The sequence below is a fragment of the Lonchura striata genome, chromosome Z (genome assembly GCF_050655825.1).
Source record: "Lonchura striata isolate lonStrDom1 chromosome Z, ASM5065582v1, whole genome shotgun sequence".
In the NCBI taxonomy this organism is placed as follows: domain Eukaryota; kingdom Metazoa; phylum Chordata; class Aves; order Passeriformes; family Estrildidae; genus Lonchura; species Lonchura striata.
In genome coordinates, this window is record NC_140740.1 from 47,708,204 (window position 1) to 47,723,997 (window position 15,794).

The following is a 15,794-nucleotide window of genomic DNA, read 5'->3' on the forward strand; positions in this document are numbered from 1 at the left end:
AAGGGAAAGTGGAGAAAGGCAAAAATCAAAGCCAGCTTCAAAGGGGACAGGAAGGAGGTTTAGAAAGCTAAAATTTGGGCAGCCTCTACTCAACCTCCTGGAAGAAAATGGAGCATATCTGCCTGGGCATGCAAGGGCCCAGACCCAGAGAGGACATGCAGGGGAAAGGCCAGTGGCATTTAATGAGTGACTGCCCAATGTACCTCCTACTGCGTGGAAGCACTAGCCTGGGGTCAAGGGGAAAGCAACAGGGCCATTTATTATGACCCTTCAGCATCTGGGATGCGGTTTTCCACAGTGTACTTGGTGGCAGAATGGAGACATGTGGCCGTGATGAGAGGAGAAGTGAAAGCTCATGCTGCAATGTCAAGTCTCTTTTAGGCATCAGGGCAGCGATGCTCAGATCCTGGACCAGAGCACCAAGAAGAGGGAACCTCCATCCTGGATAGAGTCAGCAGCAGACCTCCCTATTCCTAGCTGGAAGCCAGACCTGCTTTCCCCTGCCCTAGGAAATTTGATGCATTCTCTGTAGGCCGAGCCCTACAGCTCTGCCCCATGCTCCAGCCCCGAGCTGCACCGCCCCAACGCCATCCCCAAGGGACACTGAGCAGTTTTGGGGGGTGGAAGGAAGCGAGATGGTGGTGCCTGGCCAATGGCAGGGCGCCAGTGCCGCGGCCGTACTTTCCTCTCCGTCGCACCTCAGCACACTTCTGCTTCTACAGAAACCAGCTGCAGTTTTCATTCGAAGCAGAGCAGAGCCCGCAGGGCCATCGGGGCCGCCCGGGACATGGCCCAGAGTGTGGTGTATGCTGACCTGAAGTTTGCCACGGGGCCCTCATCCACCGTTCCCGACGAGGATGACAGCCCGTACGAGAACGTGCCGCTGGGGCCGGCGGCAGCAGCGCCCAGCGCAGGTGCGACCGGGCAGCAGCCGCTGCCGCGGGCAGCCCCGGCGCAGGAGGCGCCAGGGACCACGGCGTGATGCCTGCGGGCGCTCCTCTCTTGCAGGGCGCTGGACCCGGCGATGGCGCGTCCCGACAGCGCTGCTGGCAGCCAGCCTGCTCCTGCTGCTGCTGCTGTTTGTGGCCGTCGTGGCCCTGGGGGCTTGCCGTGAGTCGGTGTCTGCCGCGGGGTGGGGGCAGCCGGGAGGAGGCACCGGGAGCGGGCGTCGGGCTGGGCGAGGGGCTGGGGGGCTGTCAGGGCGGAGGCGTGCCTGGGGCTCTTGCATGGCCACCACCAGCTGCTTCCCTCTGCCTTTCCCACTGCCTACCACTATCTGCCCGTATCTCCCCATGTCTTTTCCACTGCCTTCCATTGACTTCCCACTGCCTCCCACCCCTTCCCATGGTCTTGCCCCTTCTTCCCGCCAATCCCTCCCACCGCCTCCCACTCCGTGTCACTGTCTCTTCGCTGCCTCTCATAGTCTTCCCACTGCTACCCACTGCTGTCTTACTGCCTTCCGCTGCTTCTCAATCCCTCCCACTGCCTCCCACTCTCTATGAATGCCTTCCATTTCCTCCCACTGTTTTCCCACTGCCTCCCATTGCCAACCATTTCCTCCCACTGCCTTCTACTTCTTCCCTAGTTATTGCCTCCTAATCCCTCTGACTGCCTTCTCATCACTGCCTCCCATTCTCTCCCACTGACTTCCCACTGTCTTACATTGCCTTCCACTTCCTTCCACTTCCTCCCACTGCCTCACATTGCCTCCCCATTTTATTCCCACCACCTTCTGCTGCCTTCCCACTGCTTCCCATTGCCTCCCACCACCTTCCACAGCTTTCTCATTGATTCTCCTTTTCTTCCCACTGTCTCTCGCTGCTTTCCAATGTCTCCCCTCCACCTGCCACCACCGGGGCTTCTGTTCCCTTCCCACTAGCATCCCCACGACAATCTCCACCCACAGCCAGATACTCTTATCCCTACTCTCACTTGCAAGAGGCATGACCCAGGCAGGGCTCCATGCCCATGTCCAGCTCACCCACCCTGTTCCCAGACTGGCAGGTCACCCGCAGCCTGCAGGACTCCTCCCGTGAGCACGCGTCCGAGCAGGGCCGCCTGACACAGGAGCTGAGGGTGCGGGAGCAGAGCCTGGAACAGATACAACTGGAGCTGGCATGGGCCAGAGAAGAGCTGCAGCGAGCATGGCACGAGGGCAACATCAGCCAGCTGCAGCTGAAAAGCAGCAATGCTGAGCTGGGGCATACCCAGCAGGAGCTGGCTGTGTTGCGGGAGGAGATGCATGTGGTGCAATGGAAGCTCAACAACAGCGAGAGGACTGTGAGCAGCCTGCTTGCCTGCATTAACACAGGTAGCGCGTGACAGTGTTGGGGCACAGGTGATGTTGCTGCTGCAAAGATGAAGGGGCTGAACTCAGCCAGGCTGAGCTCCCCAAGCATCCATAGAAGGATGAGTGTCTGAGCTGTGCCCCTGCCCCCAGATTGCTGCCCCAGGGGCTGGGTACTCTTCAGGAGCAAGTGTCTCTTCATCTCAGTGACAAACAAGACCTGGGAGCAGAGCTGGGAGGACTGTGCAGAGAGATTGGCTCGACTGATGGTCCAAGATAACTGGACACCACTGACAGTGCCGGTACAGAGCAGGGGGGTTGTGGTACCCCAGGAGGGTGGCGCTGGGTAGAGCCCCATGGGGCTAGCTGCAGCAGTATCTGTGGAGGTGCCAGGGTGGCACCATGAGCCCCAGATTCCCATCCTGGCAATCTGATGGGATAAGCACAGCCAACCCTGGGGCTCCTGGGCTCCTAGCAAGTGCTGGTCATGAAGTAGGTGGTTGACAGCTTCTCTCCCCCCTAGTATTTTATGCATGCATCTAAGGCACACTACTGGATTGGAGGAAAGACAAGGAGATCTGAATGGATGGACAACAAACCTCCCTTGTAAGTGCAAGAGTCCTTGGCACAAGCACCTGCCCTTTTGCCATACTAGAGAGGTGCTGTTTTGCCCCTGTGACACCCTTCGGTAAAAGGGTTGATGGATTTCCATGACCAGTGCCCCAAGGGAGGGGGGGTGAGGGTAGAGCCAAGCTGTGGGGTGCAGTGCCAAATATCCAAGTGGCAGAGAAGTAGAGCAAGAGGAGGAATGTGACACTTCCTAAGAGTGATCTCTGTGCCAGGTGCCTTGCCTGCCCCAGCAGCACCGGGATCTATGGGAAGTGGTGTCCATGGTGAGGAGGTTGTCACTACTGCCCTGAGATATGCCATCTTTCCTAGGAAACGCCATACTAATTGCTGGTCAGTAATTAATGGGGAAATGTGGAGCAAGAACTGTGACAATGCCTACCAGTGGATCTGCGAGAAATCCCCAAAGCTGAGCAGTGCATCTGAGACTCAATCTCTTTTTTGACCAAGGACTGACTGCTGCCACCTCCCTCCATCACTGGACTCAGGAACAGGACCTGAGTGTGCACCCTGAGTTCCTCTCTCCAGTGAACACTTTGCCTCAATTGCGTTGCAAAACTGCTGGGAGAAAGTGTCTCTATTTTAAAGCAAGGATTGTGGAAAATAGACCTTATTCCACTCTCCCACACTTATGCAAACACACATTATACTGCTTTGTACTGTACCACTGCATGTCCCTGTGTGCTCTGGCTAATGCAGCTCTGACCCAGGTCTCCAGTGCCGAGCCCAGCTCTCACCTTCTTTGTTACCCCAAGGCTGCTGGGGTACAGGATCTGCCATTTGCGTATTTTTGGAGCTGAGGGTTGACACACTGATGTTCTCAAACTGTCCATTTTGGGGAGACCTGTGGATTTACAGCCTGTCCCTTCTCTCAGCATTCACAGCTCTTTTCCTGACGTTTCTTCTGTCTTCATCACCTGCCCAGGGCTTTGTGCTGGGTCCTACCTGGAAAGGGTGCTGACAGTAAGGTCATCAGCATTAGAAAATGCTGGGAAGCCCAGAGACCATATAAGAAGTGGGGGAGTGCTGGGGAGTTTTGAGAACATGGTGGATGAATGAGGAAACTCTGAAACCATGGGAGGAAAATGAGGGCAATGAAGAGCCCTAAAACCCTGGGAGGTGAATGTGGAAATCCTGAGACCACGGAAAGAAAGGGAGTGCAGTGGAACTGCAAATGAGGGTGGTCCTGAAAAAATGAAGGTGCACTGATAAGACAGTGGGAGAGAGGAAGAACCACTAGGGAGACTTGGGAACATAAGGAAAAGGGGAGACCCCTCCCACCAAGGAGGAAAGATACCTAAGAATGTGGTGGGACCTTATCTGCCAAAGGAGGGTGATAAGACACTTCAGTCCAGGACCCAGTTGGGGTGTGGGGGGAGTCCAGAAACAGCTCTGACCCTCCCTGTCTCAGTCAGTGTTTCTGCAGAGAGAGGAATGTGATGGCAACCATTTAGCTAAGGTGGACCTGAGACAGCCAGCACCCTTCACCACAAGTCCTGCCCAACCAACCCAGTGGCTTTCTACAATGGAGTGATTGCATCAGTGAACAAGGAGAGGGCTATGCGTGTCTTCTGTCTGGACTTCTGTAAAGCCTTCAACACAGTCCTCCTCTGAACTTGAGATAAATGGAGTCAATGGGTGAACTGTTCAGTGGGCAATGTTGGACAGCTGCATCCAGAAGAGAATGGTCAATGGCTCAGTGTCCTCATGGGAACACTGGTGATAATGTTGGCCCTCAGGGATCCACCTTGGGACCAGTCTTATTTAGTACTTCTGTCAACAATGTGAACAGTGGGATCAACTGCACCCTCAACCTGCAAGTTTGCAAGTTACATCATGCTGGAGTGGTTTGACACACATGAAGACAGGATGCCATCCAGTGGGACCTGGAGAAACTTGAGGAGTGGCCCTTGGGAGCATCATGGCAAAGGGCTGGAACAACCCCTGGCACCAGCGCAGGCTGGGCATGAACAGACCCAGAGCAGCCCTGCCCAGAAGGGCTTGGGGGTGCTGTGGGTGAGAGGCTGCACATGGCCCGGCCATGGCACTCACAGCCCAGAGAGCCAAACGTGTCCTGGGCTGCATCCAGAGCCCCGTGGGCAGCAGGGGAGGGAGGGGATTCTGCCCCTCTGCTCTGCTCTGCTGAGACCCACCTGGAGCACTGCATCCAGCCCTGGGCTCCCAGCACAGGAGGGACAGGGACCTGCTGGAGCAAGCCCTGAGGAGGCCATCAAGATGAGCAGAAGGATGGAGCACCTCTGCTGTGAGGAGAATTTGGATTTTTCAGCCTGGAGAAGAGAAGACTTCAGGGAAAACTTACTGTGGCCTTCCAGTACAAAAAGGGGCTACAGAAAATCTGGAGAGAGACTTTACACAAGGGCTTGTAGCAAAAACACAAGGGGAAATGGCTTCAGACTAAGAGGGCAGCTCCAAGAAGAGCTTCCATAGAAGGAGACTGGTGGAGTCAGCCCAATGGCATGGCAAGGCTGCGACTGGACTGCAGGTCCCTGACAGTCTCAGCTATCATGAAAACAAAGACTTGCCGTGTGTGGCTTTCCTGGAGAGTCCAGACATCCTCTCTGCTCCTAAAGCCCTGAGCTCCAGCCCCCACTGCCCACAGTGTCGCAGTTGCCACCACAAGGACACAGTGCAGACCCCATCCAGCCTCCGGTCCATGGTTTCCCTAGGCTGGTTCAGCATGGCTGCTTACTTGCCCAGCTTGATGTGTGGCTTCTCCTTTCTTCCCAGCTGCAGGATTTGCACTTTTACCCACTCCAGACTCCCATCAATACATTTCTCCAGACCTCTCTGTACTCCAGTCCTACCCTCTCTGTACCCCAGTCCTGTAATGTATATACTGGCTTGGTGCCCCACAGCAGCCTGAGGCCCCCCTGCCCTTCATCCAGTGCACTGATGAAGGCTCCAAGCACAAACCCCAGCATCAACCCTTCAGTGATTGCCAGGGGAACAAGGGTGTTACTGACACCCACAGCAGGCCTCACACCATTCAGATTTTCCAACCACACTCTTCTCCTGACCTCATATATCCCCACTTTGCCAGTGGAAAACCATGACCCAGACCTCAAAGGTTCCTCCATTGCTCTCCCCTTATCCACAGCCCACTGTTCCCACAACAGCAGGCAGGTCTGACAAATAATAAATCCTTGATAAATCCTGCCTGGCACAGGAGGTGCGCTACATCTTCTTCCTGGTATCAAGGCAGGACAACAAAGTTCAGCTCCAGACAGGTGATGGAGGCATAAGAAAGGGCAAGACAGGAGCTAGCTGCAAATAGTAGCAGAGGCAAGGGCAGCCAGGAAAACTATCTTACCTACCTTCACCAAACCACCCCCAGTGAAAGGCAGCAGAGGTGAGCTGGAAGGTTCGTGCAGACATCCCTTTGTTGAGGAATACCTCTGCTCCAGGCAGCTGGGCCTGCACAGTGCAGCTAGAGATGCAGATGGAAAAGCAGATTGAGCTCGGGGTGGGAGCCGAAGGCAAGGGGCTTTGAACTGCCACCCTTTGGGATAGCAAAGGGCAAGAAGATGAGTGGTGCCAGACAGATATATGGGCACTGAGAGACACAGCAGGAGCTAGGAGTTGCTGACCTTTTGGATAATGAAGGAGAGAGGTGATGAAAGCAAAGTGGATGGACACAGTCAGAGGATAAGGGAAGAGAGGAGGAGGGGCAAGGCTTGAGCACAAGCAGACACTGAGGGAATAAAAGCCCAGGTGCTCCTTTGTTAGGCATCCCTCCTCAGAGGAACCATCTCAAGCTGTTTCTGTGTTACTGTGCTGTGAATAAATGGCTTTGTGGAATGAGACATCTGACATTCTTCCATGGAAACCCTGCGACACGATGAGTGCCCATGGTCAACCCCCATGGTACCTCTGCCATCACCTATGTTCACCCCGTGCTGGGGCATCCCTGTGGCAGTGAATGGAGCTGGGTTCTCACCCAGGCTGGCCACTGTCAGCACCAGCCCCAGCAGCAGGTCCTTGTAGTGAATGTCATCCTCACTGGGGTCTGCAGGACACATGGGGGCAGCAAGCAGGGGCCTCAGCAAACTGCAGGTCAGTGTTGGCCCCACTCTGGGCCATGCAGGCAGCACAGCAGCAGTGCAGGAACCCAGTCCTGTCCTTTTCCATTGTGGTCAGGTGGCAGAGTTGTGGCTAAGACCATACTGTGTGGAGACACATCTTCATATGCAGAAAAGCAGAAGTAGTTGCTTTATTTGCAAAAAGTGTTTGGCCTTTTTTTTTTTTCCCTGCATATGCTCTCATTTTAAGCAGTGGGAGGGTGAATGAGCTCCCTCCTGCTCAGCATCCTCTGCGTTCAGGTCCCCAGGTTGTGAAGATCCCAAGCCCATGGGTATAGGCCATAGCAGGGCTAGCCTTCCCTATGGATCACCTTCCACCTCCCAGTCCTGCTCAGGCTGACAGTATGCACTGGCTGTGGGGGCTTGGTCTTTTGCATGTGCTGGGAGGAAGTCCCAGGGAGGTCTGTGCCAGAGCAGCAGGCTGCTGGAACAACCCAGTGGTCTATACCGAAACCAGAACAGCCTCTGGGACCAAACAACTCCAAATCCAGGTCTAGCAGGACTTTTAGGCTGTCACACATCACTCAGCCTCAAAACAAAGTGAGGGTGTTTGCTGGAACCTCCTCAGACTGAGCAGGCATCAGCAAACAAGCTGCTGCCCAGCAAGTCCTCCATGGGAATGCAGAAGCAAAGGGTCACCTCTCAGCAGCATGTCACAAGAAGCAAAAGCCACAGACAACCACCACGATCAGAAAGCCCAGAGCTTTCATGGGCAGCTTTTTTTCATGCACAGGAGCTGCTGCTGAATTCTGCCTTGGTGCCATGGGCATGCTTGGATTCCTGCTGGCTCGATGCTGGCTCCTGGCCACAGGATGCAATTTCCCACTTCAGAGTGATGCAGCCGAGTCTGAGAGCTGAAGGATGCACCTCCATCTTATCACCCCCACACCCCAAAGCCAGCTGGAGTTATTGGCAGAATTTATTGGCAAAGTGCAGAGTTCTGGAGGGTAAAGAGGCCTGAGCCAGGAGGCAGTGGAGCCTGGGAATGCCCATGCTCTGGGGTCAGGCTGGGAACAGGGTGGTGGCACAGGCTGAGGGTCACCATGGCCATCAGGGCCTCACACAGCTGTAGGTGGTGTTTCCCCAGAGGAAGGCAGGAGGTGAGGACTGGAGCCACTGCACAGTGGCTGCACTCTGCTTGCAGACCCATCTGAGGGCTTCTGTGCATGCACCACCTAAAAGTCCCAAGCCTGACACCCTGCCACAAGCCTGGAAAGAGCGGGTGTAGCGCTGGATGAGGAAGATCCTGCAAGGGAGAGAGTGGGCTGAGATGGGATGGGCAGGGAGAACTGAGGCTGTCCCATCAGCAGCTCCTGCAGCCAGGGACCAGACACTGCACAGGGATGCTGTGGGGGCAAAATTTGCCCTCCCCATGAAGCACAGTCTCCTGCCAGCCTCCTCCCAATTAGGCCATATGCCCTGATGCCCCCAGCCCCATCCCTCATGACGTACCCCGAGATAAATCCTAGCAGGGCTCAGCACTGACCAAACTGGGAGCCTGCTTTTGCAGGATCCCCTGCAGCCCCTCACCCAGGCAGAGCGTGGGCACCAGGGTCAGGTGCACCCTGCTAAAAATGCCCCTTCCTGAAAATGCCCCAATGCAGTCCTGTGAAGAGGTGGCCAAAATATGGATCACATCCCTGCATGCCTGTCCCCATCACCACCCCAAGCCCTGATGATAGACCTTCAGCACACCTAGCTGGGAACAAGCTGACAGCCTCACCCTTCCAGTGTGGTGCCATCCAGCCACTTCCACTCAGACCTGAAGCCATCCTGCTTCAGCCCCACATGAAAGGCATCCGTATTAGCTGTGCGTACCAGGAAAGCCTAGCACAGGAGAGGACCCACATGAGCCCCCTGGGGGGACATCCAGCCCAGCCACATGATTAGTGATGGGGCTGTGCTGTATGGGCACAGCATTGCCAGCTCTCTGCCTGGAGGCTTTGCAAGGCTTTGGGCACATGGGCCAGGAAGCTGAGACAATGCTGTGCGTGTGTGACTGCTGAGGGACCATGAGGTGGCCACCAGGACAGCCCAATGCTCACAGGGAGTTGGACAGGCCAGGCTGGGTGTACTTACCAGGGTGGTGTTGGCTTGGATGGTGACCAGCTGGGCCCCTCTGGAGCAGCAGTCCTCTCTGCTCTGCTCCCAGTTCTTTTTGGCAGAGGAAAAGTAGTAGCACTGCCCCGCATCCCAGAGCCAGCCAACTGGGCAAAACTGGCATCGCCCTGCACACCAGAAACACAGCGGGTGGGATGGGGCATCCGGCAGGGGCTGCCACCATCCCCCAACCCAAGGGACAAGAGAGTGATAGGGGTCAGTCAGGGCACCACCCAACCCATCGTGCTCGTATGCCTGCCCCACAGAGACCACTCTGCATTTGCCCTCATTTGCAAGCCCAGCTACAACTTTCCAGTCCCAGAGCCCTGGGAAGAGGGGCTAGTTACAGGAGCATGCTGGCATTGAGCAGGGCAGGGAGCTGCAGGTTTGGGGACATGATACAAAGACAATTTCCGAAGTGCTGGGAACTCAGATATGGTTTTAGCTGCATCAGAAGCTGATGTCATCTGGCACAGGAATGCTGGTGGCATCCAGGAGCCTGGTGCTGGTGGTGTGCCCAGGTAACAGTGAGCTGTCTGGGGTCATCTCTTCTAAAGGGGTCCCAGCAGTTCAGCCTATTCAGCAGTGCTAGAGCAGCTCCCCACACCACAAGCCAGGGGACAGGCAGTAAAGGTGAAGGAATGTGTAGGGATAGAGTTCAGGGAAACATCCTTAAGTACTGACAAATCCTGCTGCTTGAAAGAAGCAGGAAGACCCTCTCCAAACCTTACCCAGGAGCACACCAGGCTCTCTTACCTTCCAGTGTCTGTTTCCCATAGCTGGGGCTCTCCTCTGTTCTCCAGGGACCATCTGTGCAGCTTGTTTGCTGTTGCACTAAATCTACAGCAGAAGAGCACAGGTGTGTCCCAGCAATTCTGGGCTCCTGCTCCCAGCAGCACCCAGTGGACAGCCTCATGGCTGTGGGTGAGCCTGCCAAGGTCCTTGCAGATTTTGCTGTGCTTGGGAGCCCTTCACGCAGCAGGCTTTCGGGGAAAGTGCTGCTCTCTTTCAGTATCAGTATCAGCGCCTTCCCTCCTGCCTTTCTTTCACTGCCATCTGATGGAGTGGCTTTCCCCAAGCCCACACTGTCGCCCCAGCTTCCTTTTCCAGTTACGTAGGTGGTGTCTTGCTTCATCAGTTTTCCTGTTTTCTCCAGAACCCATGATGGCCACAGCCCCAAAAAGAAGCACCCAGCTTCATGGGGAATCTGCAGCTCAGGCTGTCAGTGCACAAGTGCTGTGATGCCAGCCCTGACCCCATGACCCCCTCTGCAGAGATCTGGGCACTGGATGGCTGGTACTTACAGTGCAAACTCAGGCTGACAAGGATGATCTGTGCCAGCAGGAGCATCAGGGAGAGGAGACCCAGGCTGAAGGCTGCCCAGCACCAGGGCAGGCGTGCTCGCTGCTGAAGAGCTGAGAAAAGGAGTTAATATAGATGGGGGTTGTGGGGGGAGGAGGGGGTAGTTTGGAGGGAGCAGTGGGGAACCTTGAGCCAGGAATTGTCTGTGAATCCCAGGTGGGATGTTAGGAGGCAGTAAGGGAGAGCCTGTTTGCAGCAGATTGATTGTTCTTGAAGTTATCTCCCTGCACGAAATGCTTGGTGGGGAGAGGAGAGTAGAAGTGTCTTTGTTGTGGCATGGGAATGCAGTGGACATTCCCTGCCTTTGAACCCCTCCTGCCCCCACCCTGAGAGCAGGCAGTCTGCAACAGGGCTGGAGAGGAGCTGTTTGAGAGAGGATAAAAAGGAGGGAGCAGGACTGGGAGGACATTTCTGGGGAAGCAAGGGGTTGCAGGAGGTTAGAGAACCCACTGAGAGAGTTGGGGGGCCATTACCTGGTGTGGGGGGAAAGCGCAGGTCAGCATACATGACACCCTCTTCCATCCCTTCCTTGGTCTCCGGCTCTGCAGCCCTCAGGGGCAGCGACAGCCCTTTTCCAGCCCAGCTTCTCAGACGACTGTGATGCAAAATGGAAAGTGTCACTTCCTGGTGGGGTCCCCAGAGGCACCACCTGGCACAAAACGCAGGGGGCTTGTGGGACTGCCAGCCACTAGGGGCGAGGGGCAGCCCTGTTGAGGCCAGCATCCCGGCATCCCAGCAAGAGGGAACCACACAGTCCTGGCTTTGGGACAGCAAGCAGTGGGAATGGCTGCTGGCTCAAACATGCAGCCGGGGCTGGGCTAGGCAGCTACATCATGGAGTTGTAAAGGACCTTAAAGGTCATCTCGTTCCAAGCCCCTTGCCAAGGACAGGGACACCCTCCACTAGATCACGCTCTTCAGAGCCCCATCCAACATGACTTTGAACACTTCCAGGGATGGGGCATCAACAGCTTTCCTGGACAACCTGTGCCAGTGCCTCACCACCTTCACAATAATTTTTCTTCCTAACACAGGAAAAGTCCTATGGGGAGCAGCTGAGGTCACTTTGTTTGCTCAAGCCTGGAGAAGAGGAGATTGTGGGGAGACCTCATCACAGTCTGCAAGAGGAAGCAGAGAGGCAGACACTGATCTCTTCTCTCTGGTGACCAGTGGCAGGTGTCTCGAAAGGTTTAGGTTAAATATTCGGGAAAGGTTTCTCGCCCAGAGGGTGGTTGGGCACTGGAATGGGCTCCCCAGAGAAGTGATCACAGCACCAAGCCTGACAGAGCTTAGGAAGTATTTGGACAACGTTCTCAGGCACACAAGGGGATTGTTGGGGGCGTCCTGTGCAAGGAGCTGAACTTTGACGATCCCAGTGGGTCCCTTCCAGCTCGGGAAAGTCTGTGATTCTGTGATGAATATCAAAGCTAAACCTGCCCTCTGACAGTTTGAAGCCATTCCTCCTTCTTTTATCACTACACACCCTTGCAAAAAGTCCCTCTCCATCCCTCTTTAGTCCTTCTGGTACTGGAAAGCTGCTTAAGGTCTCCCCAGAACCTTCTCTTCTCCAGGTTGAACAAGTGTAGCTCTCACAGTCTGATCTGCCCTAGGGACTGCAATGAAAGACTGGGTATCTTTGGGGCACAGGGCAAATTCCCTTGCCCCTCTCTCCATGGAGCAAAGCCACAGGGTGTTTGCTTACAAGCTCCCTTTTTTTTTTTTTTTTTTTTTTTTTTTTTTTTTTTTTTTTTTTTTTCATGGGGCTACAGCTGCATCTCAGCTCTGGAAAATGGGGGGTTAGGGTGCTCCTTACCAGCCTCCAGGGCTGCCGTGATGGCCATCCCTGCCATGCCCTCGTAACAGGGAGCGGCAGAGCGCCCCCGAACCCCTGGGAGCCTGCAGGCAGACAATGACCCCGCTCCGAGCTGGCGGCTCTCGCTGCGGGAGGCGGTCTCGTCCAGGACTACGTTTCCCAGCGGCTCCTCCCGAGGCTGCACATGCTCGCTCGATGCAGCTCCCGGCGCCTCTCGGCAGCTCCCGGCGCGGCGCCCGGTGCGCCCGGCGGCGCGGCGCTGCTCGGCGCGGATCCCGGGGCAGCCACCGGGCCGGCTCCCGGCGGTTCCCGTGCAGCTCCCGGCGCTGCTCCCGGAGCGCCTCCCGGTACCGGCCCCGGCGGGGCATCCTCCCGGTGCGCCTCGGGAGCGCACGGCCAAGCCCCGCCGCCGGCCCGGGCCCGAGCGATCCCGAGCACCCCCTCCTCGGGCCGGCAGCATGCCCCGCGGGCAAGCCTGGACGCAGGCGGAGGTCAGGAGCCTCCTGTCGCGGGTGGAGGGCACGGGGGAGGCCGCGCTGCTCATGGCCTCCACGTCGCGTCCCAACGAGACGCTCTGGCGGGAGATCTCCTGGGGTCTGTCGGAGGCCGGCTACGAGCGCACCGTAGCCCAGTGCCGCTCCAAGTGGAAGGCGCTCAAGCAGGCTTTCCACTCGGAGCGGGAGACGTGCCGGAGGACAGGACAGCACTCGCCCCGGCTGCCGCCACACTACCGAGCCATGAAGGCTATCTGGAAGGCGGCCGGGCGGCCCGTGTTTGGTGATCGGAGGCTGCCAGGTGGGTGCCGGGGACGGGCTTGTGGGCTTAGCAGGGTGGCTGGACGTGGGGTGCTAGAGGAACACCGGTGCTGCGTGGACACCCAGGATCTGCTGATGGTCTTTCTCTTCCCCTAGGCATGGTGAACCTGTCCTCCAGAAGGCGCAGGTCAGGCCTTGCCACACGCCCTCCATCCTCACCAGAGACACCAGGTACTCGTGGGCGCAGGCAGCTGGAGTCGGGCTTGTCCTGGCTGCGAGGAGGCGGACACCCCTCTTCCCTCAGTTACTGAAGCTCTTTTCTGCACCCCTTCACCTCCTTCTGCAGAGCACAACGTTGGCGGGGACACCTCCAGCACACTGCTTTCACCCGTGCTGCAGCGTGCAAAGGACGAGCCAGAGAGTTGTAAGTACTGAGCTGCCCTGCTGCACTGAGCTGCATGGCCACGGCTCCAGCCCAAGCCCATGCCAGCGTGATAGGAGTGGGAGGCTAAGAGGATCAGGGGATCCATCACATGTCCCTCAGCAGGGATGGTCAACGATGGGTGTGTTTGGACTTGTCTCTGCTGGCTTTGGCTCCAAACCAGCCCCAGAGCATGTGGCGATGGTGACGGCTGGGATAGGCCAGGAGGGGGTCCCAGCCTGAGGGAATGGCAAGGCTGCTGGCTGCGCTATGGCAGATCATGAGGCGAGAGGTCTGGAAGGGGCAGTGGCCCTGATACAGCGCAGGGATATTGTGGCTGGTAGCATTGCAGGGCATGTGACTCCCTTCCCTTCAGCAGTTCCCAGCTCCTCACTTGCCCAGTAACACCATAAAGCTTCAGATGAGTTTGGGCTGTGTGTGAGGGCCAGAGTTGCCTGCAGCTCCCCTGCCCTTTAGCCCAGCCATGTGTGTAACCTGCACACCCCTCACTGCTCACACTCCTGGGGATTTGGCACTGAGGTGATGCAGGATACATCCCTGAGTCTGGTTTGCATGGGCGCCCCGGCCATCTTCCCACACTGGGTAACTACCTTCTGTCTCCCCAAATTCCCCCTGCAGTTTCAAGTGGATGTGGGATTCTCCTTCTCTTCCAGTCTTAGTCTGCTGTGTAGCGTTGCTGCGTGCTGCTCTGCCGCTGCTGCCTTCCAGCCCAGAGCATTGCAGTGGTGGGTGAGTGAGTCCTGCTTTTGTACCTAGCTCTGAAGTGCTTCGGGGCCCTGCAGGGCGCTCTGGAGCTGTGGCTAGGGCATGTCAGGCTGAGGGGCTGGCTGGGGTAAGCTGGGCAGACCCCAGGCTGGTGGTGATTCACCAGCAGGTCCCTTCAGAAGGCATATCTCTCCTCTCTGCTTTCTCCCAGCAGCTGGTGAGGAACACATTGCTGGAGTGCCACTTACACCCACTGCCATGCCACGTAAGGCTTTCCTTGCCCTGCTCAGCCCAGTAAACTCCCTCGGCCCCACAAGCAGGGTCTGATATGGTTCTCGTTGCAGATGCTGGTTGCTGCTTCTCTCCCCGCTCCCTTGTGGGTGAGTACCATGCCCTGGCTACCATGCCTGTGTGTGCCCTGGGGCAAGAGTTGGCTGCAGCTCACAGGCTGTCACACTGACCTGAAGCAGGAAGGAGCTGAGGGAAAGGCCAGTAAAGTGTCTGCAGCTTTGTGTGAGTCATCGTGCTCCAGGGCACAGCTTCATCCTGTCCATCCATCCTGGGATCATGAGCTCCGAGAGGCATTGCCCTCCCAGGGCTCTCTGTTGTAGCCAGGCTAAATTTGGGGCTTGGGTGTCTCCATCATTCTTGTTGTTTGCTCCATGCCAAGCTTTTGTAACAGGTTTTCCTGGTGAGACATCCCTGGGGATGGGAAGAAGAAACCAAGTGCTGCCATTGGCTGCTGCAGCCACAGGCTCTCACGAGACATCAGCCATGAGTGGACTGCCAGCAGCAGGTGAAGATGCATCAGACACAAGCCTGCATGGTGGGTGCTCCCTGCAGCTTCCTGGCAGCCTCACAGGGTACTCTTGGAGCCATGGTGAGGTGCCACTGACCCCTCTCTCACTGCAGGGTCAGGCATGGCAGGCTTGCTCCAGAATGTGCAGCAACTGCTGGTGCAGATCCTGCAGACATCACGGCAGCAGCAGGCACTACTGGAGAGTCTGGCCAGTGACACAGTCTCCCACCTCCACCATATCTCCCACAGCCTTGTGCAGGTGGGCGAGACCCTGCACCAACTCCTGCTCCGACCACATCCTGGCCCCATTGGCCACTATGTCCCCCACATGCCCCTTTTTGAGGGTGGCTCTTGCTCCTGTGGTGCTCCTCACACTTTCCTGGACCACAAAGAGGAGCCTCAGCTGTCCTGTGATGCCAGGTGCATCCCACCCTGAGTGCCACCATCACTGGCCCCAGGATTTGGTACAGAGCTTAGCACAAATCTTTATGTCAGAGGTTCCAGATATTTTGAAAGTTTATACTAGAGAGACATTTTGATGAAATTAAAAATAGCTTTTCTACCAGTGATGGCAACTGACCAATTCTTTCCCCCTCTCTGGGGAATGTTCCCCTTCTCACTTTCGAGATGAGCATGAGGGGAACTCAGCTGTTTACAGACTTAGAGAAAGTCCCAACCCACACAGCAAGGGACAGATGTACTTTTCCTACCGTGTGGTGGTCATCACACCTTCCTGGGAGATGCTGGGCTGTGGAGCAGAGCAGGGCCGCTGCCAGGAGTGGAGGCCAGGAAGCCCAGGCTGCAT

At 56.6% G+C, this 15,794-nt stretch overlaps 2 protein-coding genes across 2 annotated transcripts; one reads left to right on the forward strand and one right to left on the reverse strand.

The window, feature by feature from the left end:
- The first annotated feature begins 13 nt into the window (after positions 1–13).
- On the forward strand, positions 14–15,554 carry LOC110484159 (uncharacterized). The gene is made up of 14 exons (XM_085568026.1): positions 14–914; positions 1,009–1,110; positions 1,997–2,311; positions 2,441–2,589; positions 2,811–2,893; positions 3,227–3,344; positions 12,339–13,083; positions 13,200–13,274; positions 13,390–13,467; positions 14,402–14,455; positions 14,535–14,570; positions 14,638–14,682; positions 14,861–15,016; positions 15,103–15,554. Exons 1-14 carry the CDS (start codon positions 653–655, stop codon positions 15,423–15,425), a joined length of 2,541 nt encoding a protein of 846 aa, XP_085424152.1. The 5' UTR covers positions 14–652; the 3' UTR covers positions 15,426–15,554.
- On the reverse strand, positions 6,826–11,260 carry LOC144248306 (killer cell lectin-like receptor subfamily G member 1). Its single transcript, XM_077790352.2, has 6 exons — positions 10,950–11,260; positions 10,419–10,529; positions 9,871–9,954; positions 9,094–9,242; positions 8,738–8,841; positions 6,826–8,260 (listed from the first exon to the last, which is right to left on the reverse strand). The coding sequence occupies exons 1-6, from the start codon at positions 11,197–11,199 to the stop codon at positions 8,065–8,067; spliced, it is 894 nt and encodes a 297-aa protein (XP_077646478.2). The 5' UTR covers positions 11,200–11,260; the 3' UTR covers positions 6,826–8,064.
- Positions 15,555–15,794: the final 240 nt, after the last annotated feature.